Here is a 25,357-nt window from a genome sequence, read left to right on the forward strand (position 1 = left end):
AGTTTACATAAAGCCAAATAATAAACACTTTTTTTGCTAACTGACATAAAAGATAGCTGTCTGCATTCATGTTTAAATTCAGACTCGTTTTACAAAAGACGATGGTGAGTTGACGACTATGCTTGAGACCCTGTCCAGGTTGTTTATAAAGCAGCGCACAACAGATCCTAGCTCTTCTCTTCACGGATTGGCTCGTTTTCATCACGTTGCGTTCGAAGACATCTTGTAAATTGGGAAAACATACAAATATTACAAACAAATATTACAAATTACATTATGCTGGCATTTTTAACGATGAACAAATAATTTTAGAGACAATGTTGTGCATTTAATTTCAATACATTTTATTAAAAGAAGCACCGTTGTGTCTAAGCACGGCGATGACATCTTTTATTTTGACAGTCGAGATCCAATACCGGAAAACGCATTCTTAAACCAGTCCAAGGTCCTGAAACTAAAACGCGTTCGTATTGACTTTTGGACATTTTGAGAGGTGAAATCATTTATTTTCGCCATATTTGCAAACATATAATTTGTATGGGACATACTAGTTTATAAAATGTGCAGTTTAACTTAAAGATAGAGTTTTGCATCTGTGTCAAAGGTCATTGCAGTAAATATGACACTGTTGTGACATACTTTGTTACTACCGTACGTTATTATGAACCAGTGGTTATTGAAGAAATGTGATTTTCAGGTGGATTAGACTGTTATAGTACCGAGCTTCTAATTCGCTGGTAGAAAAGACGTTTGTGGAAAAGTAAAAGTGTTGTGCATTCACAGGTGATGTTGAGGAGTGTTTTCAGGTGCTTTCAGCAAAACTCTGTGGCTGGACAAAGGAATATGTCTCAGAGTAGCCTTTCTGGAAAGGTAGCCATAGTCACTGCCTCCACAGAAGGGTAAAAGTTGTTTGTTTTTTCCTTAATAATGATTTTAATTTAACATAAAGGTCCAGTATGAGTGAGTCACTCTTGTCCAAACCGTCAGAATTGGTCTGGCTGCAGCCCAGTCTCTGGGAAAGAGAGGAGCCCATGTTGTGGTGAGCAGCCGAAGACAGACCAATGTGGACAAAGCTGTGGCTCTGCTGCAGAGTCAGAACATCCAGGTGACAGGGACCACCTGTCATGTTGGGGTCAGAGAAGACAGAGAGAAACTGGTGCAAATGGTGAGTTTCTGGGCAAACATCAAGCTATTTCTTAGTGAACCTTTTGCTATGTAGTAGTCAGCCTGTTAGCTATTTCTTTCAACGTCTAAGCTATCTTTTTGAAAGGATGACTGAGTCGTCAGAAAACTTCTGGAGATGAATAAAATAATATATTGCAAGCCTAATATTTGCATAACATGAGCCAATTGCTCATGTTGGCTTTAGTTGTCCTCTAAATATTGTCTTTTGTCTTTTAAACTTTTAGAAAACTTTGAATGGAAAAAGAATAGAACCTTTACCAAGAGTTTCAATAACAAACCTATGTTTCAAGGTTGCTCCTTGTCTCTCAGGCTGACTCCTGTGTCTGTTATAATTTTTATCTTGTAATAATCCACTCATCTTATGTGTAACAGACTCTGGAGAAGTTAGGAGGAATAGACATCCTGGTGTCCAACGCTGCCGTCAACCCTTTCTTTGGGAACATATTGGAGTCAACAGAAGACGTTTGGGACAAGGTTGGCAGCTGGAATCAGGCCCCAAAAGTAATTACAAAACATTCAGAGAAATTAAACAGTGTTTTTTTCCTTCTTAAATCTCCCAGGTCCTCTCTGTTAATGTGAAGGCACCCTTCCTCCTGACCAAGCTGGTGGCTCCTCATATGGAGAATAGAGGGTGAGCAACAGAACCATGGATTAAAGTATGAACTGTCCATTACTGCTACTTCTATTCAGATTTTCTTTCAGAGGAGGAAATGTGGTCTTCGTGTCGTCCGTGGCAGGATACCAACCAATAACGGTGAGTGAGAAAGTTCAGGTCCAGACCATTGAATTTTAACCGGGTTAAACCAACCAGTCTTCATTCATACCAACTGACGGTATCAACGGTCACTTTATTAGGAACAACTGATGACCTCAGAAATTCCTGAATTATTGGCTCAGATCTTCTTTTGTTCTCCATTTTGATAGCCAGTGTGAACTTGAGCAGTTTGTCTTTCTCGTGTCCACATGTCTTCCTGCATTGACTAAGCAGATTAACCAGCATGCCAACAGATTAAACACTGTTAAAAACTGGTCACAACTGATTATTTTTTTCATCTCTGTTCTCTGCAGGGCCTGGGTCCATACAATGTCAGCAAGACTGCTCTGCTGGGTCTGACCCAGGCCCTGGCCCCTGAACTGGCCCAGAGCAACATTAGAGTCAACTGTGTGGCTCCTGGACTCATTAAGACAAGGTTTAGCTCTGAGGTAAGGACAACACACAATAGTGATTGCACTGACACTTGCCAACACCCTAGAACTTTTTTTCTGTCTGAGTATCTCAGTCATGTTCTGCTGGTTTGTTTCAGTTATGGAAAAATGAAGCCCTCATGGATCAATTCCAGAAGCAGCTCAGCATTAAAAGGTGAGTTGTCTCTTAGTTTGAGTTCTTCTGATGGATTTCTGAATAACTGATGAATCAACCGTTCATCTTCTTTGTTTCTCTTCGTTTCATCAGAATTGGAGAACCACAGGAAGTCGGTGAAGTGATCGCCTTCCTGTGCTCTGACCAGGCGTCCTACATCACTGGAGAAACCATCACCATCACTGGAGGAATGGGCTGTCGGCTCTGAGTCTTCAGCACCAACACAGCCAAAATAGAAATAAATATATGTAGACGATATATTGTTTGTTGATTACTTGATTACTACCATGATATTTGTCAAAGTCTGTGAGAAGACGTCGTTTTCAGCCAATTAAGCCTTGATTTTTATTAAAAAAATCCAACTTTACTTCTGTCACTTTCATCGGGTGTGTGGTTAGCCAGCTGTGTTGCAGTGGCTGCTCAGCTCTCCTTCCAGATTGCAGCTTGCTGTGGTTACATAACACTCCCATTGATTGTGATTCTTGAAGGTACTAGAAGAAAAATGTCCTGCACATTGATGAATTATTAAATACTTAATAAATAACATGGCTGTGTTACTAATAGAACCTAATGGACATTTTAAAATAAAGAAATCATCAAAATAGATACGGCAAATGTAAAACAAAACCTTATTCAAGCAAATTCAACTAATACATGGCAAAAAATGTGTCAGAAAGAACATAACAAATATAGTCAGAATACACCTTTAATACTTGAGGAGATGCTTAAAAAACAAAGTCTGTCAAAATAGTTACTGGGAAAATAAAATCTAAGGTTGAAAAAGGGGAGCCTCCACATGATCTCACAATAAACAATAAATCAAACCAAATAAATTGAGTTACCTCCCCTGCTGGCAGTCCATAAAATTACACGTCTGTTAGCTTATGAGTGAAGATACCAGAAAATGGTCAGATTATGACACGTTTTCCCTATCATTGATTCATGAAAATCAACAAAAATCCTTGATCTTTGTTCTTTTAGGTCAACTAAAATTCAGGGTGGAACCAAACAATTGTCCTCAGGAAACAAAAACATGGCATCAAACAATACAATCAATCCTTTGCAATGTACTTAATTAGCTATATGTTTCATTAAAAAGTACACTTAATAGATTCAGGTGTAACAAGTGCTAATTTAAAAAAAAGGAAACATGATTTCCAGCTGTGAAGAGATTAAAAGTCAACAACAAAGTGCAATCGCTAAGAAAGAGAGGAGTAAGTCTATCTTTATCTCAAAGTCACTCATCAGTGTTTACTTCTGACAGACAGCCGGTCCCGCCGCTGCATGGTTGGTTTCCAGTATTCCCTCAGAGTGGGAATGTAAGTTCCGTGTTTGGTTTTGTGGTAGCGCTTCATGAAGAGCTGATGGACACAGAGAAAAGACGAAAGACATTACGACTTCCTGCACTTAAATCATGAGGCCAAGGATGATGAGGGTGCCTGGTTAGGGTTGCAAGAAATGTAGCAGCAATACAGATTGGCCACCAGTGGGCGACTTAACTGTCTTCAAGAAAATCCAACCATTCCTAATTCTACCTTTTAGTCCTTTTCAGGGTCGTAAGAGTTGTTGGAGGAACCACCATTCACACTTACACTCGTTCAAAACTGTGGTCAATTCAAAAGAAATAGTTGAACTACTCTCCAACCTCTTGTTGTTGTACGGCCTCATCACCAACCGCTTCTGCCAGTTCCCTTCCCTTATAAATGTCAGGAAACATTATTGGAAAGATGGAAGCATCAGATTCTGGTCTTCTGTCTGAGTAAACAGTTCTTCTGCCATGTCTCCAGACAGGTCAAACTGGTTTCTGCCTGTTCTCACTCCCACAATGCTCAAGCAGATCTTCAGACCTGACCAGACCGTGTCTGTTTCTGTCCAAACTTATCACACCTTTCTGGCATCAGTGGTTCTTCCTACACATGACCTAGTAACCCCTGTCGTCCCACCACTCACCACTAAATTCTGTTTGATTTTCTGCTGTCTTCTGTCATCATTGACTTTGACATACCCGACACTTGAAGTTCTTGGTCGCCTCGTCCTCAGAATCAGCCACGTAGTCCTGGCCACTATCGTCACCAGAAAGCCTGAGTGTCCCTGAACATGACAGTGAACACTCCATAAAAACCCATCCACTTAAATATGAGACATATCCAGTAAACCTTTAACCTTAGGTGCAATCACCTGTGTGTGTCATCGGAGCTAGACAGCTGCTCATGCTGGACATTATGGGATTATTTCTGTCAAAAAAAAGTTTTTAGAAAAGCTTAAAAAACAAAAAGGAAAGTGACAAAAACCAACATCAAAAACATCTATCAAAAGTTATGGGCGAAATCTGAGCAACAAGTGCTGAATGTGAAGGGTTTAGCAGCCAATCAGAAACAGTCTATTAAGAAGAGGAGAATCAGACAATTCCATGCTTTGAGTTGAGCCAACTTTTCTTGAGATGGAGTTTAATTTAAAGCAGTGAAAAAAAGCTTTTTCATCAGAAAATCTCTTACTCCTTATCAACCGTGCCTGGACTGCTGCAGTCGGTGTTTTCCGTTTGGCTGCTTGTGTTTAGTTGTGTTGAAGGCTTGGATGATGAGGTGTTCCCCTGCTGTTCTGGACTTGAAGGTTCTGCTTTACTTCTGGTCCTGCACAAATAAGTAACTGGCAGTTTTCTGATTACAACTTTTGGCTGAAAAGACTTGTGCACCAAGTGGAGTAAGAGATTTTCTGGAGCATACACGGAGCAGGTTTGTGTTCCGTCATCATCACTCATATTTGTCACCTGACTTCTTGAGCTCTGCCTGACTTTTCGGAACAATCTTTTCCTTGATCGTGACACGTTCTGGTCATCTTTCTCTGCCTCCATTGACACATTCCGCAAAGTGTAAGAGTGCTTACGTTTCATTCCTCCACTTCTTCTGTAGATGTGGACCTCCTCCTCCTCCTCCTCCGTGCTAACTCCTGCACCTCCTTCCACTCTGTCATGTTTTTGTGTCTCTTCGTTCTCTTCTGCATGGTGAATTTTGGGAGAGATCTGCCCAGTAATTGGGGAAATGAACCTGCCTCTTGTTGGTGTGTGACTACAGGAGGCAGATGTTTTTCTTCCTGTTATTTGGTCTCCTGCTGTTTTTCCAGATGGAGACAGAGAAAGTGATTCCAGAATGCAGTCCCGCATGTTGGGAGGGAGAGCCGCTGTGCAAAGTCAACATAGTTGATCATTTCAGAGGATTAAACATTTACCCACATTTTCACTTTTGTACTGATGTAACAAAGAAAGTGTCTACGGCGTTTTCATGTGCACCTGCTGAGTCAAGGTGACCGAAGCGGGTTTCATGGCAGATGAGGATGCTCAGGAGCTGGGGCTGCCTGCCTGAGCAGGCACATTCCTCCAGGACAACAGGGATGTCAGTGAGCCATGACAATGTCTGAAAACAAATAAAATCTTTGGTTTTTTTGCACGAGCTTCTCTGCACAAATACAGGGTTCTGATACTTGTTCTGAAGTCAATTTCAAGGACTTCTAATACCAGATAAAAAACAAACAAAGACAAGTTGTAGCATCTATTGTCCAGTGACAAGCAGTAGGATACCTCATTTAAGCTGGGAACGGAAAGCAATCGATCCATTCGGCTCAAAAACTCCCAGAGCAGCTTCTCCAATTCCTTGTCAAACATTGGACCATAGTCTACGGGAAAATCCTCCTGTGAGAACACACGCACGCACGCACACAAACACAGCGTTTACAACAATGGCATTCAATCAAACCCCAGACTGAAACGTGGCCTGTGAGAACGCACCTTAAAAAACAGTTCTCTCTCTGTGTTGTCATTCAGCAGGGTGTGAACCAACAAATGAAAACTTTCCACTGTTTTGGCAATTTTTACATCATTCATCTAAAAAGAAAAAACATATAGAAATACTGCAGAGGCAACATTATAAGACGAGTCAAAGGTGCTTTAAAAACAAAGGTTACCACTCCAGCAGCTATAGATGAATGAGCAGTTGGGGCACGCATCCTTTGCAGGTGAGGTTCAATGACTTCTGCATCTGGTTGTGTGCGACACAGCTCCAGGATTAGCTGCAAAACAATGATAGGGTTGTTCAGAATTCCATAGTTAAGAACTGTGAGTCACTCAGAAATTCCTCTTCTCCTGCAGAGAATCACCCGTCCTCTCAGCCCCAATGTCAGTTTGCCCTGGTGCCTGAATGTGAGCATCCCAGGAACGGTCTCACATGCTGACGTCACAAACTTCTCCAGCACTCCATACTGCATCACATCCCTCTGCTTCATCACCTTCCACAGAGCAGCAGACAGCAGACGCACAAGAGGAGCCACTGTCTGGAGCTCAGTAACAGAGAGGTTCATGTCTGTGCAGGAGAAAAAAAAACACCAAAATCTGTTCAATCTCGATTTCCAATAACTGCATAAATACTTTTTTTTACAAATAAAAAAAATGTAATACCCTGTAAACGTATTAGATCTCCTTAATCAAATAACAAATAATGTTTTGGTGGTGGTAGTTTTTTTAAATACAGGCTATAATTTATTTCTACTAAATAATGGGGAATACAAATATTTAACCTGATAGCATCAAAACCGAGTTTTTATTGAAAAGCCATGTTTTTAAGCCTTTTTTGAAAGAAGTATCTCCTGGATTGTAGATCGTAGAACTAAAATGTTGCATTGCAATGTAATCTGATTCAGTTCAACTGTTTCGAAAAAACTTTTACTTAAATAGCTAAACACATAGAAAAGTGTCTTTGTTGTTGTTATTTTAAAAACAAAATCTTTCCAAAAACATTTTAATGTGGGGGGATACTGTCATTATTTCAGTCTAGTTAGCTTTAAAAACCGACTGTTGAAACAATTATTTTATTCATTTCGCGAAACAGACTGAAAAAATCTTAAATCATTTTCCAGATTTTCTTTGGAATTTCATTGCATTCATCCTTGTAAAAACATGATCCAGAAAAACTTACCAGGATGCATACATCTTCTTTCGCCCATTTTCAAAACAAACGAGGACTGGGATTATTTTAAATGAAAAGTCCTGGCTTTATAGCTTTTCGGTTAGCTTAGCTTCAGTTACTCTCTGAAAGGACTCAAAATTTATCGAAACCGGTTCACTGACGTATAACGATTTTTTTACGTAGAGCAGAAAATGGCTTAAACAACTCTAGCGCCCAGTGAAGGTGCATGCTTACCACTTAGTTTCAAGTTTGTAACTATTTACTCGAGCATAAAATACGAACATCGCGCCTAACGCCGTAAAAACTACTACTACTGGTTTCACTCCCGCCTTCACTGCAACTCATCAACTACTAACCCCGCGTATCCCGCCGTTCGGTGCTAAAGACACTAAACCAAACTACAGCAATTTAACCAAAATGCCCCGCCTGTGCAACACTTCCGAACACAAAAGCAAGCGCCTCCACAACGTTTTTTAAGGGTACAGATCTCACGCAGGACGTGACGCGAGGACGTCTCCAGTTTCCGCCACACATTACGTCAATTTGTAATTGTTTACAGGTTATAATGTAAATCTTTAAAACAATTATAAATTGAATCCAGAAATAATGCTATATTTTATTTCGTTCGTTCTTATAGTATAGTTCCCTATTATGAGATACTATCTCATAATAATGAATCTCTTTCCTAATGATTAGGATCTCAAAGTATCTCATTAGTTTTGACTTAAGAATCTATTTTTTCCCCCAAGTTTTTTGGGGAAATGGATTTCAAACATCTTTCTGAATATCTTTGTTATCCTTTATCCTATTTTGGTTTGTTGTATTGGCTTTGCACTACATTTGACTAATCTTAGGACATGTTTGGCTCATTCAAGCTACAGTATTTTGCAACCAACCCCATCACTGAAAATGCAGTAATTTAACAGCTTAAATGTAGTACTTGTTGAACTGCAGTACTTTATAGACAGTTATCTTGCAAGTTTTTTAGTATTTAATCTGTTGGGCTAAATATGTTAGCTATATCAGCGCTACTTACAAACTGTTTTGACGTGACCTTCTAATCTTACGCTTTTCAACTTGAACCTTTCATAAGTTGTTTTTGTCTAGCTTTTATCTAATCTAAATCAAAACACACCTAAGATGATGTGTGTTACAAAAGTCAACTCAAAATGTCTTGCTGCTGTGAAAAAAGTGACAATTTGACAGGAATTTTAAGTGCAGTTTCAAATAATTCTGGGGAATTTCATCAGCTAATGTCTGAACAAAGGTAGCAGTTGTAACAAATCTAAAAAAAAGGAGTAAATGTACAAACATACAGACTGGTCTGATGAACTTTGACCCATGCTGTTCTGAATCTGACTAATCACCATGTTTGGAGTAAAGTCCAGCGCTTGGTTCAAAGACAAGAAGAAAATATCAATGCAGTGAGGATCGACAGAAAGAGACTCAGGAAAATGGACAGCACATTTTTAAAGTGAGTAAAAATTGTTTTTGGGCCATTAGTGATTGTAATGACATTTTCAGTGAGACCACTGAGGAAAACTGAAGATACAAGGCACAAGTTGTGATTCATAGTGAAGTCACAGTAAAACCAAGTCACTGTTTAACCTTACTTTTTTGTTATTCTGTTCCCAGATCAGTAACAAAGCGAGTGTGGTCACCAACACAGCGGCCTTTCAGGGTGTGTTGTCACAAAAGAGAGACCAGGAAAGGCATCACGGCTGGGACCCTGGAGGAGCTGAAAGAGAGGGTGAAGAAACCTGGGCATCTATTATGAAAGTAATCATTAATGGGCTGTTGAGAAAATTTCAAAAAATGGCTTTCCATTTTTATAAAAAAATAGACAAAACAGCATATTTTATATTAGATTATATTTGTCTAATGGAGCGTCATGCACAAGAAACAAAATACCATTTGCTTGTGTACATTTGTGAAATACATTTACCTTTTTATGGAATTGTTTTATGGAAAAGTTTTAGCTAACGTTTACATTTTGAAACATTTTGCTATTGTTTTGACTTTTGATTTTTTTTTTGGCCTAATGTAAATTATCTTAATTATTTAATTGTTTTTATTTTTACTGGGATAACTTGAAATATCTAACTTTTTAAAGATGTATTTTAATATATTATTTTCTCACTTATTTCCATGTTTGTTTGTTTTTTGTTAGATATGTTTTAAAGTATTTTTAGTAGACAAACAAAAAGTTTTTATTTCATTTTGTGTGTTGGTTAAAAGCTGCCTTTATTCCGAAACTTTTTTGATTGAATTTTACGATTTTGAAAAGCAGAATTATTTTTATGTTTAGTAACATGCTTTACTTGTAGTCATTCGGGTTTTGATGCACATGCGCTCTGGTTCTGAGGCTATAGGTGTGCCAGGCGTTGCTGTTGTCCTTCTCAGCTGTGTCTCTGTCTCTGGTCTGCGAGGAGGACGGAACAGAGGTAGAATCTGACGAGTTCCTCATGACGCTGCCTGATAACACCATGCTTATGGCTCTGGAGCCTGGACATACCTGGAGGTCACCCACGGTAAGTTTGGAAAAACCCTTACACCAGGGCGTGTCCAAAGTCCAGTCCAGGGGTCAATTGCGACCTGTGGATACATTCTTTACAGCCTACTTCCTCTGTCATAAAATACATTAATTGTGGCCTCCTAGTATTGTACCCAGAGTATAAAGGCACATGTTTTAGCCCTCATTCAGACATAAAAGGCAAAATGATTTTGGTAATAAAAGTTCCATAAAATAGTTGATTTGAATTTAACTTTGATGGTTCAAAGAATGACAGACAGAATGGTTGGCCCCCACACATGTTCCTTCATCAAATATGGCCCTTTCTGAAAAAGGTTTGCATACCCCTGCTATAAACAGATTGTTCTTTCACTGCACACATTTTACTCTTGTTTCCGATCCTCTCAGGGTGCAGTCGTGGCTAAATCCAAAGATCTCAACAAGTCTCGGAATGGTAAAGACATAGCTCAAGTCACTTTTGACCTCTACAAAACCAGTCCGAGGGATCTTTTTGGCTCCCTGAGTGTGAAAGCCACATTTCAGGGCCTGTATTCTGTGAGCGCTGACTTCCAGTGTCTGGGGCCAAAAAAAGTTCTCAGGTGAGAGAGAATGGAGGAAGGTCACTACGGTGACTAGGGCTTCTGTACATGGTCTTTTTTTTTGTACAAAATTACTTTGGAATAAATGTGAATGTTCATGTACTTTTGAACAAAAGAGATGATTAAATACTATAGGAAATTACTTGGTTGACTCATGAGCAGTCACTAGAATTCTACACTAGACTGGATGGTGAGGCTCAGACCACGATAAACTCTAACTTCTGGGGAGACTCCTCCAAGAAAAGGTGTTTATATCTGGAGGCACAGAACCACAAGAGTACTTTTATTTAGTGAAAAATTATTGTATTTCTCAGGTGTATATGAACGTTTTCCAAACCTGGATCCTGATAATAACCTTGTTGTTTCAGAGAAGCTCTGCGTGTCGTCTCCGCCCTCCTTCAAACTGCCGGACATCTGCTTATCACCTCTGCTTCCATGATTCGCCGCATTATTGCAGGTGCTGAGCTTTGGGAGCCAGAGGGAAGAGTACACCACTAGATGGAACTGATGGAGCCACCACAGACCCCTGTGTAACATCAACTAATCCAAAGTCATATGTAATGATTCCAGGTCATCACCGACCATCCCAAGTAACAACAGACAGCATGTACGTAGCAAGAGAAATATGACAAATGCTTATTTTGATACAACATGATTCACAGAAATCTGCTGTAATCGTGTCAAACTGAAGGCTGATGTTCCACTGGTTTTGAGAAGTCTTTATATATTGAAAGTTTCACATCAGATCTAACAATGCGAACATTTTGAAACTTACCATTACAGGTCACTGAGAGTGATGTGAGGCTGTAAAGAGGGATTTACACTCTCACATCAATTTACCACTGAAAAACGACTGACACCACTGACTGACAGCAGAAATGTATGGGAGACATGTTTGGTGACTCTATAAATGAAGTTGACATATCTTGTATATGGTCTATTTTCTTTTTAAATGGTAACAAGTTACTGTAACTTTAATTTGTAACATGGACTGATTATGTTCATATACATTTACATATACAGTGGTATTTACTGATTAAGTTATTGATTGACGGATGACGGATGATTTAAGTTCAATGAAATAAATAAAACTCACACGATTAAATGTGTTTATTTTCTTAAGCTTTTATAAAAATGCCACGTCTACAGATTAGGAAGAACATTTCCAAAGAACTATCAATGCAAATTAAATCAGGAATGGAGGGGAACACAAATATGGAGCAAATGAACTATTATATGTAAATAATTTAAAGCAAAAGAAAACTGAAAAACTGAGGGCTTGGACATAAAAAGGGAGGTGGTGGCTCAGTGGTTCAGGAAGTGGACTTGGGTCCAGAAGGTTTCAGGTTCTAGTCCCCCAGCTGTCAAGTTCCCACTGAGGTGCTCTGTCATGGCTCCGTCTCCACTCACTGCTCCCTGGTTCTTAAAGCTGCCACTGTTCACTGTGGCGATGGGTTAAAAACAGAGGTCACATCTGGTTGTGTGCAGTGGTGAGCTGTGTCACACTGACAGGGAGTTCACTCTTCATTGTTTATTCTCAGTAGTCAGGAAACGAAACCTATCAGAACGTTTACATGACTCCACCCTCCTGACTATTAAAACTGGTGACATTCATGAAGTAGAAACTGTTGCGCAGTTTGCACACAGAAGACGGTGGCATCAAGGAACATTGTTCAAACTTGATTTCTACTCCAGGATCAGCAAGAATCATGTCTGACAATCTCCAAGTGGATGTTCAGCACGTAATCCTCTGTGACATGTGTCCAGAGGAGGACAGGAAACCAGCCAGGAAGACCTGCATGAAGTGTGAGATCTCCATGTGTGCCCCTCACCTGCAGGTCCACCTGACCACACCTGTGTTACTGCAGACTCATCCTTTGACTGAACCTATGGCTTTGTGTGGCTCCACCAAATGCCCTCTTCATGGCAAGCTCCTGGAGTACTACTGCCTGGACGATATGACCACCGTTTGTGTTTCCTGTGCCATTGAAGACCAGCACCGCCTGCACAACATGAAGACCTTCTCCACCGCCCACAAGGAGCTCCTGGAAAAGCTCAAAGATAAGCAGCAGGCCCTGTTGGTGAAGATGAGTGACGAGAGCGATGACAGTGATGAGAATATGAGCCTGGAAATGTGGGAGAAGAATGAACGAGAGAAGCTGAGCGGTCGTTGCGTGCGTCTCATTGAAGCCCTGACCAACCTTCGGGACATTTCTCTGAACAGTGTCCAAAGTTCTGTCTCGGCTCGTATGGTGGCACTAAAAACCAGCCGGAACAGCATGCAGGCGGCACAGAACGAGACGGACACCTTCCGCTTCTTGCAGATGTACTCCCAGGTGCATCAGGACATGGAAAAGGCCAAGGCTGTGGATCTGACGAGAGGCCTGGAGCCTGGCAGCGCTCGAGATAAGCTCGTCCATGAAATCATTGAGAAAGGTGAAGAAATAAGAGATCAGGCAGACCTTCTCTGGGAATCCTTGTTGACAATGGTTGATCCTGACCAGGTGTTTTTCATCTCTAGTCCAGACCTGATCTTTGAGCCCCATTGTTTTGACCAATGCATGTCACTCTCTGAAGACAAGAGGAAGGTTTTCTTCAACACTTGGTTGGGTCAGTGCTCTGCTACCCTTGCGATCCGCAGTACAGGAATAGTTCCTAACTTTCAGAGGTGGATGGTCAGTATCTCCAAAGAGATAAATTGGACCATCGGCCTCTGTGCCACACAGTCTCTGAATTACTGGAGGAACGGACCTGTATTTGGGTTGTCCTGCAAGAACAACCAGCTCAGCTCTCTGGTAACAGTGTTTAATGCTAATGCCCAAAACACTGGCTCCAGTCCTCACTCTGTGGTTTCATCTGAGCTAACTGACACCCAGGGACAGGGTAATGATCAAGATGTACCAGCAGAAGAAGTGGTTGAAGTGTTTTTGGATGTTGATGTTCCTTCACTGTCCTTTTTTAGAAGAACTGGTAAGTACCAGAGGGAAGAGCTAACCACAATCCGGGAGAACGTGGACAAATCAGATCTGGTTCCCTTTGTTCACCTTGAGATGAATGTCCAAAACAAAAAATATCCAAGTGTTTCACAGAAAAGCGTGTCATATACTGGCTATAGTACATCAACACCAAGTAACAATCGAATTTCTGAAGTGGTTTGTGGACTGGAATAATTCACGGGAGCTGATTTACTGCTGCCCCGTCCCAGTATGGAAAAGATTTACTTGATTTACGTTGTGGAGACATCACTGACTGGTGAAAATATTCTGCTAACAATGAAAATATTAGCATGAAGCACATGGTAGCCCACGTCTTGGTTCTATGTTGATTTTCCTATGGGGATTTAATCCAAGTACATGTTTTTTTTCTTAAACGCTGGTGTTTAGACCGATATCTGTCAGCTTTACTGTTTGTCTTCATCTACTGGTCACAAATTGTACTGATAAAATCTATACAATATAAATGTAAACGATCATTCTTAATAAAGATTAAAAACAAATAACTCAACAGTTTCCACTGGTCTTTGAAATTATTATTATAGAGGACTCACTTTTACAGTTGAACTCACAGCTGCATTTTATAAACAATATTGGTAATGGTAATAAAACTCTGCTCTTGATGTAAAATCTACATTTAGGAAAAACTGTAGCCTTTTACACCAGACATTACAATAATACAACTAAATCCATTTCAAGTCCAGTTAGTCTGCAGTGTTAGATAAAGTGAACAGACAGGTTAGACACTGTATTTAATGTTGCTGTGTTCCTGTGTTTGTTCAGTTGACAGTCTGCCAACACATTGACTCCATGTCACAACTGGTCCAGACTAGTTACAGCAGCAGCGGAAACGTTTGATTTTCATTATATATTTTTTTTATAACTTCAATAAAATCCACATGTTAAATGTAGGTTAAGATGAAGATTTTAAAATATCAGTTTCAAATGTGGAATGGTTTTATTGACAAGGAGGAAACTGATTACAGATCATTGTTTCTCATCTTTGGAAGGGTATAACAAACACAAACGTTCCCAGGGTAATAATCCAAAGAGTACCACATCTGTTAACAATGTTCTGTTAATAACCATGATAATTAGCAAAAACTGAAAAAAAATTTAAAAAAATTATATATTATAACTGTTGGTCCTGAATACAACATGGTAACATGTCAACAATGGAAATGAATGTTTAAATCTCAGATCAATAAAGTGCAGGGAATGTTGGAGCGAGATATTCAATTTTAAAAAGTACATTAAAACATTTCTGTAATTTAATGCGAGTACAAAATAAAAGTGGAAAAATTGAATTTGCCATTTTCCTGAGGAGACAATGAATCTTGGCTAAAACTTTGAGGAAATGTTTGAAAAGGAGGTAAAAACATTCAGTGTTTAGGTGTGTATGTGTGTGTATGTGTGTGTGAAGGAAGTGGTTTAGAGAGGGGACCTGACATTTTCTAACTGCCACTTCCAAAGACAGTGTTGAGCTGCTGTGTGACCCTGATGAAAGTGGTCCTGCGGCTCAGCTCCTTCAGCTTGGCTGCGCCCACGTAGGTGCAGGTGGAGCGAACACCACCCAGGATGTCTCGTATCGTCTCGTCCACGGGGCCTTTGTAAAGAACCTCCACAGTTTTTCCTTCTGAAGCTCTGGAAGGAAAAACAAAAATCAAACATCAAATAAAAGTCTTTTTAGGAGAATTGTAACACATTTTTAACTAACCACTCCTTGCCAAAAAAAATCCCCTTTTCTTTTAACCTGTAGCTATATTTTTGCATAATTATAACGAAAACCTTTTTTGTCTAATAATGTATTGTTATAATTATGGGCAGATTTATGCCATTTTGTTAACATTCAACTTTATTTTGCATAGTTTTGTTAGCATTAGTAGCCTATTTTGCCTATCCTTTTTAGCTGTTTTCAGCACTTTTTGGCTAACCTTTGGCTAAATTTCACAACGTAGCCAACTTTGGCTGGTCAGATTGCAAAATGTTAGCGACATTAGCCTATTTTGCCTAATCCAAGAATGCTGACACGCATTGACAGTGACCCTGACCTGTACTCAGCCACACCACCCGCATGTTTCTTCATGGCTGTGTCAGAGCTCATGCCGTAGAACAGCTTGTACTTTGTGCCGTTTTTCTCAATGATTTCGCCGCCACTCTCAGAGTGGCCTGCCAGCATTCCACCCAGCATCACAAAATCTGCTCCAGCACCTGAAAATAACACATGAAGAAGAAGCACGTCAAACACATGCCACCAGGATGTTCTTGATGCTTTTTTGTTTGGGCTTTTGTTTGTTATAGGACTTGCCAAATGCTTTAGAGACGTCTCCAGGGCAAGTACAGCCTCCATCCTGTTTGTGAGAGCAGATGAAGAAAGACAGAACAGAAATTTACATCTGCTCCAGAAGAGCTGTCTCACTCAATTGATAAAATACTTCTTTGCCGTTTTAAACCATGAGCTGGTGAAAACTGAATCCAACAGTAATGTCTGAGCTTAGCATAGCACGAAGAAAAAAAATTGATAAACACAACAAAAATATAAAAAATGACCCCTGTTTTGGGTCAGCCATAAAGCACCAACACTGCCTTCCACTTTCATGATGCAAACCTGGGCTAAAGGTCAGTCAGAGTTTCTTACAGAGATAATGTGCCCACCCAGGCCATGGGCTGCATCTGCACACTCTATCACGGCACTAAGCTGGGGGTAACCCACCCCGGTTTTCTTACGGGTGGTGCACACAGATCCTGCGGAGGAAGACAACAAGAAAACAGGAAGCTGAGAAGTTAGTGTTCAGTTTGATCTGACTGGAAACAAATAAATCCACATAGTTCTGCTCAAAATCTGAATCAACAAATGACAGAAGTTTTTGTCTTATTTGTTTTGGGGTATTCTGCTGCCTGCTATATTGGACATTTATGGACATAATGAAGACGAGTGAATAGTCATGGCAATCATCAATGTAACATAAGGAATTTCAAATCTCACCTGGTCCGATGCCTACTTTGATGATGTCAGCACCGGCCAAGATGAGCTCCTCTACCATCTCTCCTGTCACCACATTTCCCGCCTGAGACAAAAACAATATATATATAAAAAATAATGAAACCATTTCATCCACTGTTTGTCCATAAAATGTGTTCAACATGTCCTCACCATGATGGTGTGTGAAGGGAACTTCTGCCTGACGTCTTTGACAAAGTTGACAAAATGTTCTGAGTAGCCATTGGCCACGTCCACGCAGATGTACTTGAGCTGAGGCACCGCCGCCAAGATGGCCGACATCTTCTCAAAGTCACCGTTGCCTGTCCCTGTGCTGACCGCCAGACTCTGACAGGTGAAGGAGGGACACAGTGAGTGAATAGCGCCATCAACAGGATCATTCGTTATCCTTGTAAATGCATTTGAACTAACAGCTTTCTTACCTCAAGGCATTCTGGGTGTTTTGCTGCGAACTCTGACCAGTCGTCCACACAATAATGCTTGTGAATTGTTGTGAAAACAGTGAACTAGGAGGTGGACAAAGAAGAACTTAAAGATAAATGCTACTGTTATTTTAAATCTTAACAAAGAATAGGGAATTAAAATTCTGCACTTATTGACCACGACTGAGCTTCACACTTTTATTTATATTACATGTAGATGCACTAATGTTCAGGAAATATATGATTGATAGTGCCATGCGAAACTGACCTTGTGAAGAGCCAAGGCCATGTCAAAGGTCCCGACAGTGTCCATGTTGGCAGCGATGATCGGGATCCCAGTGTAGCTGCCTTTAGAGTTTCTGAAGGTAAAGCTCCTCTGCAGGTCCACCTGAAACAGACAGGACTTTCAAACTAAAAGCCTCATGAACAAAACAAGTTTTTTTTCTACTTTGTTATCTTGCCTCTCAGTGAAAAACTGAAGATAGAACAGAAAACCTATAGAGTGCGGAAATAACATCACGAAGCAGCTTGTACTTCCATTGACAAATATCTGGTTGTTAAAATACAAACTTTTTACTTCTTTAGACAGTTAAAATCTACCAATGCCCATTTGTGATGTCTGATGGGTAACTTAAGATCCAGGAACAAAAGTGAATGGTACACAGACCTCACTGCGAGACTTCAGTGTGCTTCTTTTTGGCCTCAAGAGCACGTCTTTGAAATCCAGCTTAATGTCGTTCTCAATTCGAGGCATTTTGTGAAGCAGGGACTAGTGAAGCCAAAATAAATGTCTGATAAAAGATTTGTCCTGGTTTGGATCTGTGGAGAAAAAGAGAAAGTTACAACGTTTTAAAGGTTGTCTTGTCTAAATTCTGTACCTTTTTTCTCACTCAGTGAGTGTAAGGCTGAAGTTCAGAGTGTTAAACTGTGACTTCCTGCTTTCTAATTTTTCTTATTATATATAAATAAATATATGTATGTATGTATTTGTTACAGCCTTGTCTGTCTTCAACAAGTCTGACAGAGAAAATACAAAACAAATGTTGAGCCATTATCTTGATTCCCAGGTTAGTACCAAATAACTTGTTCACTCAGGAACTGTCAGGATGGTCAAGCTTATTAAAAATATCAATTGTTTTTTTTATAACTATTTAATCTCATACCATACCAATGGTACCATATGGTAATATATATGAATTATAGGTCACCACAGCAGTAATTACTACGCTGTAAACACGTAACAACGCCGCATTAGACACACGCTAGAGACACGTTATTACTGTTGTTATTCACAGGAAAATCATTTTAGCCAAAGACTGAGTCACTGTCTTCTGAACCAAAGTCAAAAAGGTTACGACATTAGCAAAAACGTAGTGATTAACAAAGAACAAAGATGGTAGAGCATTTGTGTGAAATGAAACGACCAGTGATTTGACACTTCTTCATTTCGAACATTATTATTATTATTATTATTACCTTTATAAAACAAAGGTAGTCTGCTTTTCCTGTCCCCTTTCTTCCTCTCCTTACTGCTTACGCGGGAAGCTTTAAAAGGGCGTACACCAACTGACAGCCGGCGCGTCGGCTACATCTACTTCCGCTCTCTCTCTCGCGGGCACGATGACGCAGGAAGAAAAGAAATAAATTACAATTTTGAGACATTGTGCTGCATCCATTAATCTTTATATTGTTTAAGGTACATGGCATTTTGAGTTTATACTTTAAACTAATTCATATTGATCATACCTCGAGTAAAGACTGAAATCATAGCGGAACCATTATCGAACGATGAGAGGGACTGGTGACTTTGACGGACAATCACAGGAAACACAACTGAGTTACTTTTGGAAAGAAATCTTCTTGAATAATACGTATTTAGCAGTTAAAATACTTAAGTTACTTTTGTATAAACAAGACAATAACGATGCTCATTAAAGTAAAGGTAAGGCGTTTAAAATAAACAATTATCTTTTTACGTGTTGTCCTGGATCTTTTAAATTTTAAATTAAATGTATTTTGTCTCACAGACCCTCACAGGAAAAGAGATAGAGATAGACATAGAGCCCACTGATAAGGTTTATGATTTTTAAAAAATTTAATCTCATGTTAATGTGTCGAAAGATTTATCTCCATTTTATTTGTTAACCATTCAGGTGGAGCGGATCAAAGAGAGGGTTGAGGAGAAGGAAGGGATTCCTCCACAGCAGCAGAGACTTATCTACAGCGGAAAGCAAATGTAGGATTACAACACCATTAATGTATTCATCGAAACATAGCTTACTCATTTCTATATAAATATTTATGGTGTGTGTTTTTAAAAAAGCAAAAAAACTATAGCAATGTGTAATTCTGTAGCTAAAGGCTGTCTGTAAACTAGTTACCAATATAATATAAAGTAATGTGTTTTTTAGGATCACAGCACCACTGGTATTCTTTGAAATACACCTGTCTTAGGTTACTGTTTTCTTGCTTTAATCAGGGCAATAAATCTTTTGGCACTTATCTGACATGATTTTTTTAAAGGGGAACATATGACCCGTGTACAACTATATTTTGACAGTACAACTGTATTTGGATCTGGAATTTTTTTCTTTTTCAGGAATGATGAGAAAACAGCAGCAGACTATAAAATCCAAGGAGGGTCTGTTCTCCATTTGGTTCTCGCCCTGCGTGGAGGAAGCCTCTGCTCTTTGTAGTCGTCACTTCATAATTTTGCAGCACCTGCACTGACAACTATATATTTGACGAGTCACTGAGGGGTGCTGGCAGACAGTCAAATCAACCTCTTCCACTTTGACAAAAAATGTGTCTGCTGCAAACTTCTCAGCTGGGATCACAGAGAGACTCTTAGTGTTAAAAGCTGAAGAGAAGTAAACCTCTTTAAAATATAGGCTGTTTGCTGCTATAGAAGTTTGAATGAAAGTGTCTTCTTTCTTCTGTGTTTTTACAGAACAGAAGCATCAAGTTGAACATTAACTCAAACCATTCCCAACAAATTCTGCAAGAATTAGAGGTTTTTCTGTCCCTGCTGTTGAAGTTGTAAACAGACAGTTTGTGTCACTGTTGAAGGCATTAATTTGTCATTCATCAAGAGTTTGTATCTAACAAATGGATCTAAGCTGATCAGTGAAAACACTAAACATCCTTTTCTTTGTTGTTAAACAAATTCTCAAAATATGACAATAATGTACAACTTTTAGTTGTTTTTTAGTTGTGTCACTTTTCTTGCAATTACAAATAAAGTCGTTTAATTTTTTTTATTTGCAATTAAGACAAAAACACAGACAATCATGAGAACTGCACACTGTATTTACACAACAACCGTACAGGCACAAAAACTCACACACTCACTGTACTAAAGTAGATCAGAAAAACCCTGTTTCCCCTCAGAGTTGGAGAGGAGAAACTTTTACAGTGTGACAGTTAGGCTACGTCCACATGTGACGCCCTCTCTGACCTTATATGAAGGATAAGCAGAAAGAATTAGCACCAGTTTGTTGGAGTGTCAAAGGTAGTCAAGATTAAGTGATTTCTTTTATTGGCAGTGTGTGTGTGTTTAAGTTGAAGGCAGCAGCTACGCCCTGAGACACAACAGTTTATACACAGAACAACTGGCATGGTTAATTACATAGTGTGTGTTTTTTTCTTGTGTGTTGATACAGTAATACACAGATTAAGTACAGACATACAGTACAACAAGCACATAATGGAGTATGTTTATACAGAGGTGCAGGTATTTTCCTTTGTCGCTGGTGCCTGTGCTTTCATTGCACAACAAAGTAATTTCTAGTGAATCATTGAATTAAAAAAATATTTTCTCTTTACGCTCGGCTGCGTTTTTAGACCCTATTTTTCTATACAAGGAGCAGTCAGTCACATGTCTATGGGGAATTGCACATTTATGCCAAGGTGTGAAAAGTAATCTGTTTATCTGATTTTTAGGATGTTTAGAAGAGATGTTGATAAAAATAGGTAAAATGGCCAAATAAAAAAATACTAATTTATGTCAATATTTACCTGATATTTTGAATATGTTATTTTAAAATGTTTTTACATATTCTTGCCTTTAAATCTGCTGTCAAATTAAATGCTCAAAACACAGGTATAATTGTAAAATATAAAAATCTGTAGGTAGCAGTAACATATCTTAAAGTCTAGTAATCCTTGCCTGTCAGGGAAGTTTTTCTTGTTTTAACCTCATACACGTAAAGCCAAATTTTGTTCATTCTGTAATGTCATGTCCAACAAAACCAGACACTAAATGTTTTGGTCCTTGGATCCTAATTATTGGTTTATTTTACCTCAGATAAAACTTCAGAATCTATGTTGTTTTTTGTTTTGTTTTGTTTTTTTATAAAATAACAATAATTATGTTTCTACATGTTAGTGTACAATAATTGTAATGGCACCACATTCAGAATTTACCTAAATTAAGGCAGAACAGCATCATACACACACCACACATCAACTTCTGGTTGATACCGCTGCAGGTTTAAGACTTAGAATAGGCCCATATCTATATAATGTTCAACAAAAAATATATAAAATACAATTAGCATATTTAAACTAAAATCGTGACAAAAGAAATCATAAAACAATGATCACAACTACCAAAAAAAAAAAAAAAGAAAAGAAAAAAAAACATACGGGAATCACAGTCATCTTAAAAAATAAAATTACAAATGTAGAAAATGAAATGATTTGATCTGAGTTTTGAAAATGTAAATGTAGCTTTGGTAAAGAAATAAAATAATCTTTTAGAGAAATGTAAAGTATATCCATAATTATGATGGAAAGCTACGTTTTTTAATAATAAAAGACAGAAGAAACTATTAAAATGTGTCTTTTACAGTAGAAGTGAGCCTTTAGCGTGTTAGCGATGGTGAACATAAGACAAGAACTGAGTGTGTCATTAGCATGTGGGTTACATTAAGTACAAGCTAGGCTAATTACAGATGCTAACCTTTTCTTTTTGTGCACACATTTTGAGTTTTCACCATTTCTGACTATATTTGGTAAAAACACATTTGGTAATACAAAACCTAAGTCAAATGAAGTATTCTGTTGGCGAGGTGTGATTGTTGAGAGGCACACTGTGTCTTCTTCTGTCACGTTGGCATGTAGCCTGTTAGCATGCTCCTGTGTGAACACCAACACTTAGGATGATAGCACGTTGAAAACCTTTAACTTTTAACACTCTGCTGACTTGTGGGTGTCTTCTTCTGTCTGAGACAGAGGAGACATCACCTCCTTCATTTCCTCGCCTTCTTCCCTGCTTCCATTTCCGTTGCTGCTGTCGCTACTACTGCCGCCTACAGCCGGATAAACAACCACACAGAACTTCTGGCCCAAATATGTCATTTTGTCTGCAAAAAATGAAACAACAAAATGAAATGCTAAAATTAGCTAAAGGTTAGCCCAAACAAAGATAACAGTCATTACAAAATTAGGTTCATACTGACAAAAGATACAGCAAACATAGCCAAAGCGCAGAAGAAAAACCCAATTGTTTTGCTTCGTAATACCGCATTAAAAATAGATTTGATGTAATTGTACAATATTTCATCATCTAGTCATCATAGTGTGAAATATGAGCTTACCAACAAAGGCGTTAAAGCACTGGGGTTTGTTGTCCCAGTAAACTCCCAGGAAATAAACAGGGACCCCAGTCAGCATGATGGCCAGGCCAATACCACACACCACGGGCTCAGAGTACAGAGAGAAGATGAGGAGGAAGGCCCAGAAGAGGAGGTAAATAATTGGCCAAATGAGACTGATCTGCAGGGGGCAGCAGAGACACACAGGTGTAAACAAGTTTTTTTCTATTTTGTATCAATTAAAGTACTATATTTTTCCACATATAATATAATATAATATAATATAATATAATATAATAGTTAGCTAAACAATGGCTAAATGTTGGTTCAAGAATACCCTGCACTGAGACAAATAATAAAACTGCTAAAACAAAAACAAAAAAAAAAACTATTTTTTTAAAACCGCAGCAGCTGAAAAAAAAACAGGTAAATAGAAGTCAGTATTAGATGTAATTGCCTATTTGTAGCTAAAAACTAACTCCATCTATTTTCTACAGCCTAGTCCTTTGAAGGGTTGCAGGGGGTGCTAGAGCCAATCCCAGCTGTTTTAAATACAGTTCAAAACTATAGCAGAAATAGGGGTAAAAAAATTATGAACATACTTTGATTGGTCGATGCATGTCGGGCTGTTTGAATCGCAACACGATCTGCCCGGCGACAGTGACGCCATAGAAGAGGTAGTTGATAAACCCGACGTAGTTGATGAGAGTGTACATGTCACTGGTGCAGAGCATGAGCAGCGTGGAGAGACACTGGAGGAGGAACGGGAGTGGGAGTTTTTGTGTGTCCAAGTTTTGTTAGAAATCACTGAGATTGTGTTCAGAGAAGCATGTGCAAGAGAACTCACAGTGAAGAGCAGAGCTGGGATGGGAGTGCAACGTTTGACATGAATCATGGCCAGAAGGCTGGGCAGGTGACCTTCTCTGGCTCCAGCAAAGAACAGTCTGGAAAAGACAGAGTTGTGAACTTTTTTGTGAAATTTTAACCATCAACTATTAAGGTTCATACACTGAAGAATAACCCTCACCTTGAGGAGGTAAAGAGGGAACCGTTGACTCCTCCAAAGGTGGAGAGGGCCACAGAAATGGGCATGATCCACGCCATGACTCCCAGCAGCTTCTCACCAAATGTCTGGGAAAGAGCAAAAGAAGGTGGAGGGAGGAGGGAGGAGGATGGAAGAGTGAAGAATGAAAGGAGGATGGTTGGTGGATACAGGGATTACAGTCCAACAAAGTTGGATGAGGGTTCGTGGACGGAAGGATGAAGGTTGGAGTAATTGAAAGATGGATGTCAGACAGAAGGTAAGAGAAGAAGAAAGGAGTGAGGAAACACAAATGTCTTTGGTCAGTCTTAGATCATCACCACAGCCTGTGAACATTCATCTGATTACAACTTTAACCTGCAGTGACGAACAAGCACCACTAGAGGGCGTAGAGACACTTTCACTTTGATTCAGCTACTCACCACAGCTACAGCATTTGAAGCCAGCAGCTCCTGAGGACTCATGGCTGTGACGTAGGCGATGTTGGCAAAGACGTAGACGAAGGTGACAAGAGGGATGGAGATAAAAATGGCACGGGGCAGATTCCTGCAGAGAGAGTTGAAAAAAAAAATCATTTGTAAATGACTAAAATGTAGAGAAAAGTGAATGAGATTTCCTAAGCTGCACAGGAGATGGGCAGGTGTCTTACACATAAGGGTCCACCAACTCCTCTGTCACGTAGTTGAGGAAGTTCCAACCTCCATAGGCGAAGGAACCTTGTAGAAAAGCTAAAGCAATCAAACCCACGTCGTAGTCCTGGAAAGGCTCGAAGGCATTGGCTGGCTCCAACCAGTAGTATTCTCCTGCAGGTGGAGAGGGTGATGATGCATGAAGACAACAAAAAAATGTAAGGCTAATTTTGTATTTGGTTGATGTTAGCTAAGAAGATTAAGGACGAACAAAAACTAAAGTCTACAGGTTAGATTATATACAGGCAAATCCTGGCCAAACATATAGCTAATGGTAGCTGTGAGGTAGCAAAAAAATCTAAAGGTTAGTGTTTAATCAATTTAATTGGATCAAAAAAGAGAACTCAATAGTGAGCAGGCTGTCCAAACTCTTCAAACATTCAACAACGTTTGTTATTCCAGGTATACAGGTTTCATGCAGAAACCACCAGGTGACATGTTTGACTGTTGACATGCAATAAAGAATGAACAAATAAGATGAGACAGCTTACCTTTGCAGATCTGCACGATGCCCATGATGATGATGAGGCCGAGGGCCAGCAGTTTGCCGGCGGTGAACATGTCCTGAACCCTGGTGGCCCATCTGACGCTGGAGCAGTTGACCCAAGTTAACAGCACTGCACAAAAACGAACAAAAGGTTTATTTTACCTCTTAAAAACCTAAAAATACAAAAGTTTCATCTTTTGGAAGACTGGAGTTGTCCTTGCACAGAAGACTGTCAGTGAGTTCAGGCCAACAGGGGGCCATCAAGACTTTTGGTTTTTATTTAGTTCATCGCAGGAGTAAACATCAAGCTGAGCTGCGTGCAGAGAACAGATGCACAAGAACAGACATGCATACGTCCTCCAACCCTGCACTGAGAAGAGTTTCCAAACTGGATCTGTTTCCGACATTTAAGGAAGTTGAAGAGATTTAGGAACCGCTAACAGCAGAAGTCAGTGTACGTGAGGGGAGGACACTTGACTGGATGTTAAAGGTTGCAGTGCTCTGAGGACAAACAG

General features: G+C 39.4%; 7 protein-coding genes across 8 annotated transcripts in view; 4 read left to right on the top strand and 3 right to left on the bottom strand.

Moving 5' to 3' along the window:
• Positions 1-500: 500 nt before the first annotated feature.
• Positions 501-2,912, top strand: dhrs4 (dehydrogenase/reductase (SDR family) member 4). Of its 2 annotated transcripts, none has more exons than XM_025058772.1 (9): positions 501-697; positions 784-899; positions 988-1,165; positions 1,558-1,659; positions 1,746-1,816; positions 1,876-1,939; positions 2,254-2,388; positions 2,490-2,545; positions 2,639-2,912. In XM_025058772.1, exons 1-9 carry the CDS (start codon positions 662-664, stop codon positions 2,751-2,753), a joined length of 873 nt encoding a protein of 290 aa, XP_024914540.1. In that variant the 5' UTR covers positions 501-661; the 3' UTR covers positions 2,754-2,912. The 2 variants fall into 2 exon arrangements, with proteins under 2 accessions (XP_024914540.1, XP_024914543.1); XM_025058775.1 differs by having other exon boundaries at positions 504-697; positions 1,888-1,939.
• tinf2 (TERF1 (TRF1)-interacting nuclear factor 2) lies at positions 2,884-7,959 on the bottom strand. Its single transcript, XM_008323345.3, has 10 exons — positions 7,510-7,959; positions 6,695-6,897; positions 6,503-6,607; positions 6,327-6,422; positions 6,120-6,230; positions 5,832-5,955; positions 5,041-5,722; positions 4,724-4,779; positions 4,551-4,636; positions 2,884-3,906 (listed from the first exon to the last, which is right to left on the bottom strand). The coding sequence occupies exons 1-10, from the start codon at positions 7,535-7,537 to the stop codon at positions 3,790-3,792; spliced, it is 1,608 nt and encodes a 535-aa protein (XP_008321567.1). The 5' UTR covers positions 7,538-7,959; the 3' UTR covers positions 2,884-3,789.
• Positions 7,960-8,824: 865 nt separating this feature from the next.
• Positions 8,825-11,711, top strand: cideb (cell death inducing DFFA like effector b). Its single transcript, XM_008323334.3, is given in 6 exon segments — positions 8,825-8,974; positions 9,136-9,250; positions 9,873-10,031; positions 10,421-10,611; positions 10,980-11,087; positions 11,089-11,711. Coding segments are annotated over 6 exon segments (624 nt in total). The 5' UTR covers positions 8,825-8,954; the 3' UTR covers positions 11,120-11,711.
• A 145-nt stretch (positions 11,712-11,856) lies between these two features.
• On the top strand, positions 11,857-14,110 carry LOC112487511 (tripartite motif-containing protein 16). Its single transcript, XM_025058728.1, has one exon. It carries the CDS (start codon positions 12,321-12,323, stop codon positions 13,779-13,781), a length of 1,461 nt encoding a protein of 486 aa, XP_024914496.1. The 5' UTR covers positions 11,857-12,320; the 3' UTR covers positions 13,782-14,110.
• Positions 14,111-14,539: 429 nt separating this feature from the next.
• Positions 14,540-18,659, bottom strand: gmpr2 (guanosine monophosphate reductase 2). Its single transcript, XM_008323299.3, has 10 exons — positions 18,504-18,659; positions 17,695-17,846; positions 17,296-17,415; positions 17,028-17,111; positions 16,759-16,932; positions 16,591-16,672; positions 16,243-16,349; positions 15,913-15,955; positions 15,656-15,815; positions 14,540-15,248 (listed from the first exon to the last, which is right to left on the bottom strand). The coding sequence occupies exons 2-10, from the start codon at positions 17,779-17,781 to the stop codon at positions 15,059-15,061; spliced, it is 1,047 nt and encodes a 348-aa protein (XP_008321521.1). The 5' UTR covers positions 17,782-17,846; positions 18,504-18,659; the 3' UTR covers positions 14,540-15,058.
• Positions 18,660-18,745: 86 nt separating this feature from the next.
• On the top strand, positions 18,746-21,031 carry nedd8 (NEDD8 ubiquitin like modifier). Its single transcript, XM_008323310.3, has 4 exons — positions 18,746-18,969; positions 19,055-19,102; positions 19,181-19,263; positions 19,627-21,031. Exons 1-4 carry the CDS (start codon positions 18,952-18,954, stop codon positions 19,721-19,723), a joined length of 246 nt encoding a protein of 81 aa, XP_008321532.1. The 5' UTR covers positions 18,746-18,951; the 3' UTR covers positions 19,724-21,031.
• Positions 21,032-21,206: 175 nt separating this feature from the next.
• Positions 21,207-25,357, bottom strand: part of slc7a8a (solute carrier family 7 member 8a) — a 12,724-nt gene continuing 8,573 nt past the window's right edge. The window contains exons 4-11 of the mRNA XM_008323285.3: positions 24,847-24,972; positions 24,316-24,469; positions 24,089-24,212; positions 23,652-23,755; positions 23,472-23,568; positions 23,227-23,376; positions 22,628-22,805; positions 21,207-22,393 (exon numbers count right to left, since the gene is read on the bottom strand). Of these exons, the coding sequence (XP_008321507.1) occupies positions 22,218-22,393; positions 22,628-22,805; positions 23,227-23,376; positions 23,472-23,568; positions 23,652-23,755; positions 24,089-24,212; positions 24,316-24,469; positions 24,847-24,972 (1,109 nt within the window). The 3' untranslated portion in view covers positions 21,207-22,217. The remainder of the gene's footprint in view (positions 22,394-22,627; positions 22,806-23,226; positions 23,377-23,471; positions 23,569-23,651; positions 23,756-24,088; positions 24,213-24,315; positions 24,470-24,846; positions 24,973-25,357) is intronic.

This window comes from Cynoglossus semilaevis, chromosome 1 (assembly GCF_000523025.1).
Source record: "Cynoglossus semilaevis isolate Cse_v1.0 chromosome 1, Cse_v1.0, whole genome shotgun sequence".
Taxonomy (NCBI): Eukaryota; Metazoa; Chordata; class Actinopteri; order Pleuronectiformes; family Cynoglossidae; genus Cynoglossus; species Cynoglossus semilaevis.

Bases quoted from the DNA above. Each gene is read 5' to 3' on its own strand.
- dhrs4 (XM_025058772.1), top strand. From the start codon at position 662: ATGAACCAGTGGTTATTGAAGAAATGTGATTTTCAG. The intron at 1,166-1,557 runs GTGAGTTTCTGG...TATGTGTAACAG, and splicing joins GAGAGAAACTGGTGCAAATG to ACTCTGGAGAAGTTAGGAGG. The intron at 1,660-1,745 runs GTTGGCAGCTGG...TAAATCTCCCAG, and splicing joins CAGAAGACGTTTGGGACAAG to GTCCTCTCTGTTAATGTGAA.
- tinf2 (XM_008323345.3), bottom strand. From the start codon at position 7,537: ATGGGCGAAAGAAGATGTATGCATCCTG. The intron at 6,898-7,509 runs GTAAGTTTTTCT...TCTCCTGCACAG, and splicing joins AAGAAGATGTATGCATCCTG to ACATGAACCTCTCTGTTACT. The intron at 5,723-5,831 runs GTGCACATGAAA...GACTTTGCACAG, and splicing joins CGGTCACCTTGACTCAGCAG to CGGCTCTCCCTCCCAACATG.
- LOC112487511 (XM_025058728.1), top strand. From the start codon at position 12,321: ATGTCTGACAATCTCCAAGTGGATGTTCAGCACGTAATCCTCTGTGAC.
- gmpr2 (XM_008323299.3), bottom strand. From the start codon at position 17,781: ATGCCTCGAATTGAGAACGACATTAAGCTGGATTTCAAAGACGTGCTC. The intron at 16,673-16,758 runs GTGAGGACATGT...TTTTTGTCTCAG, and splicing joins TCCCTTCACACACCATCATG to GCGGGAAATGTGGTGACAGG. The intron at 15,249-15,655 runs GTCAGGGTCACT...TTTTCCTTCCAG, and splicing joins GGTGGTGTGGCTGAGTACAG to AGCTTCAGAAGGAAAAACTG.
- nedd8 (XM_008323310.3), top strand. The intron at 19,103-19,180 runs GTTTATGATTTT...TTAACCATTCAG, and splicing joins ACATAGAGCCCACTGATAAG to GTGGAGCGGATCAAAGAGAG. The intron at 19,264-19,626 runs GTAGGATTACAA...TTTCTTTTTCAG, and splicing joins ATCTACAGCGGAAAGCAAAT to GAATGATGAGAAAACAGCAG.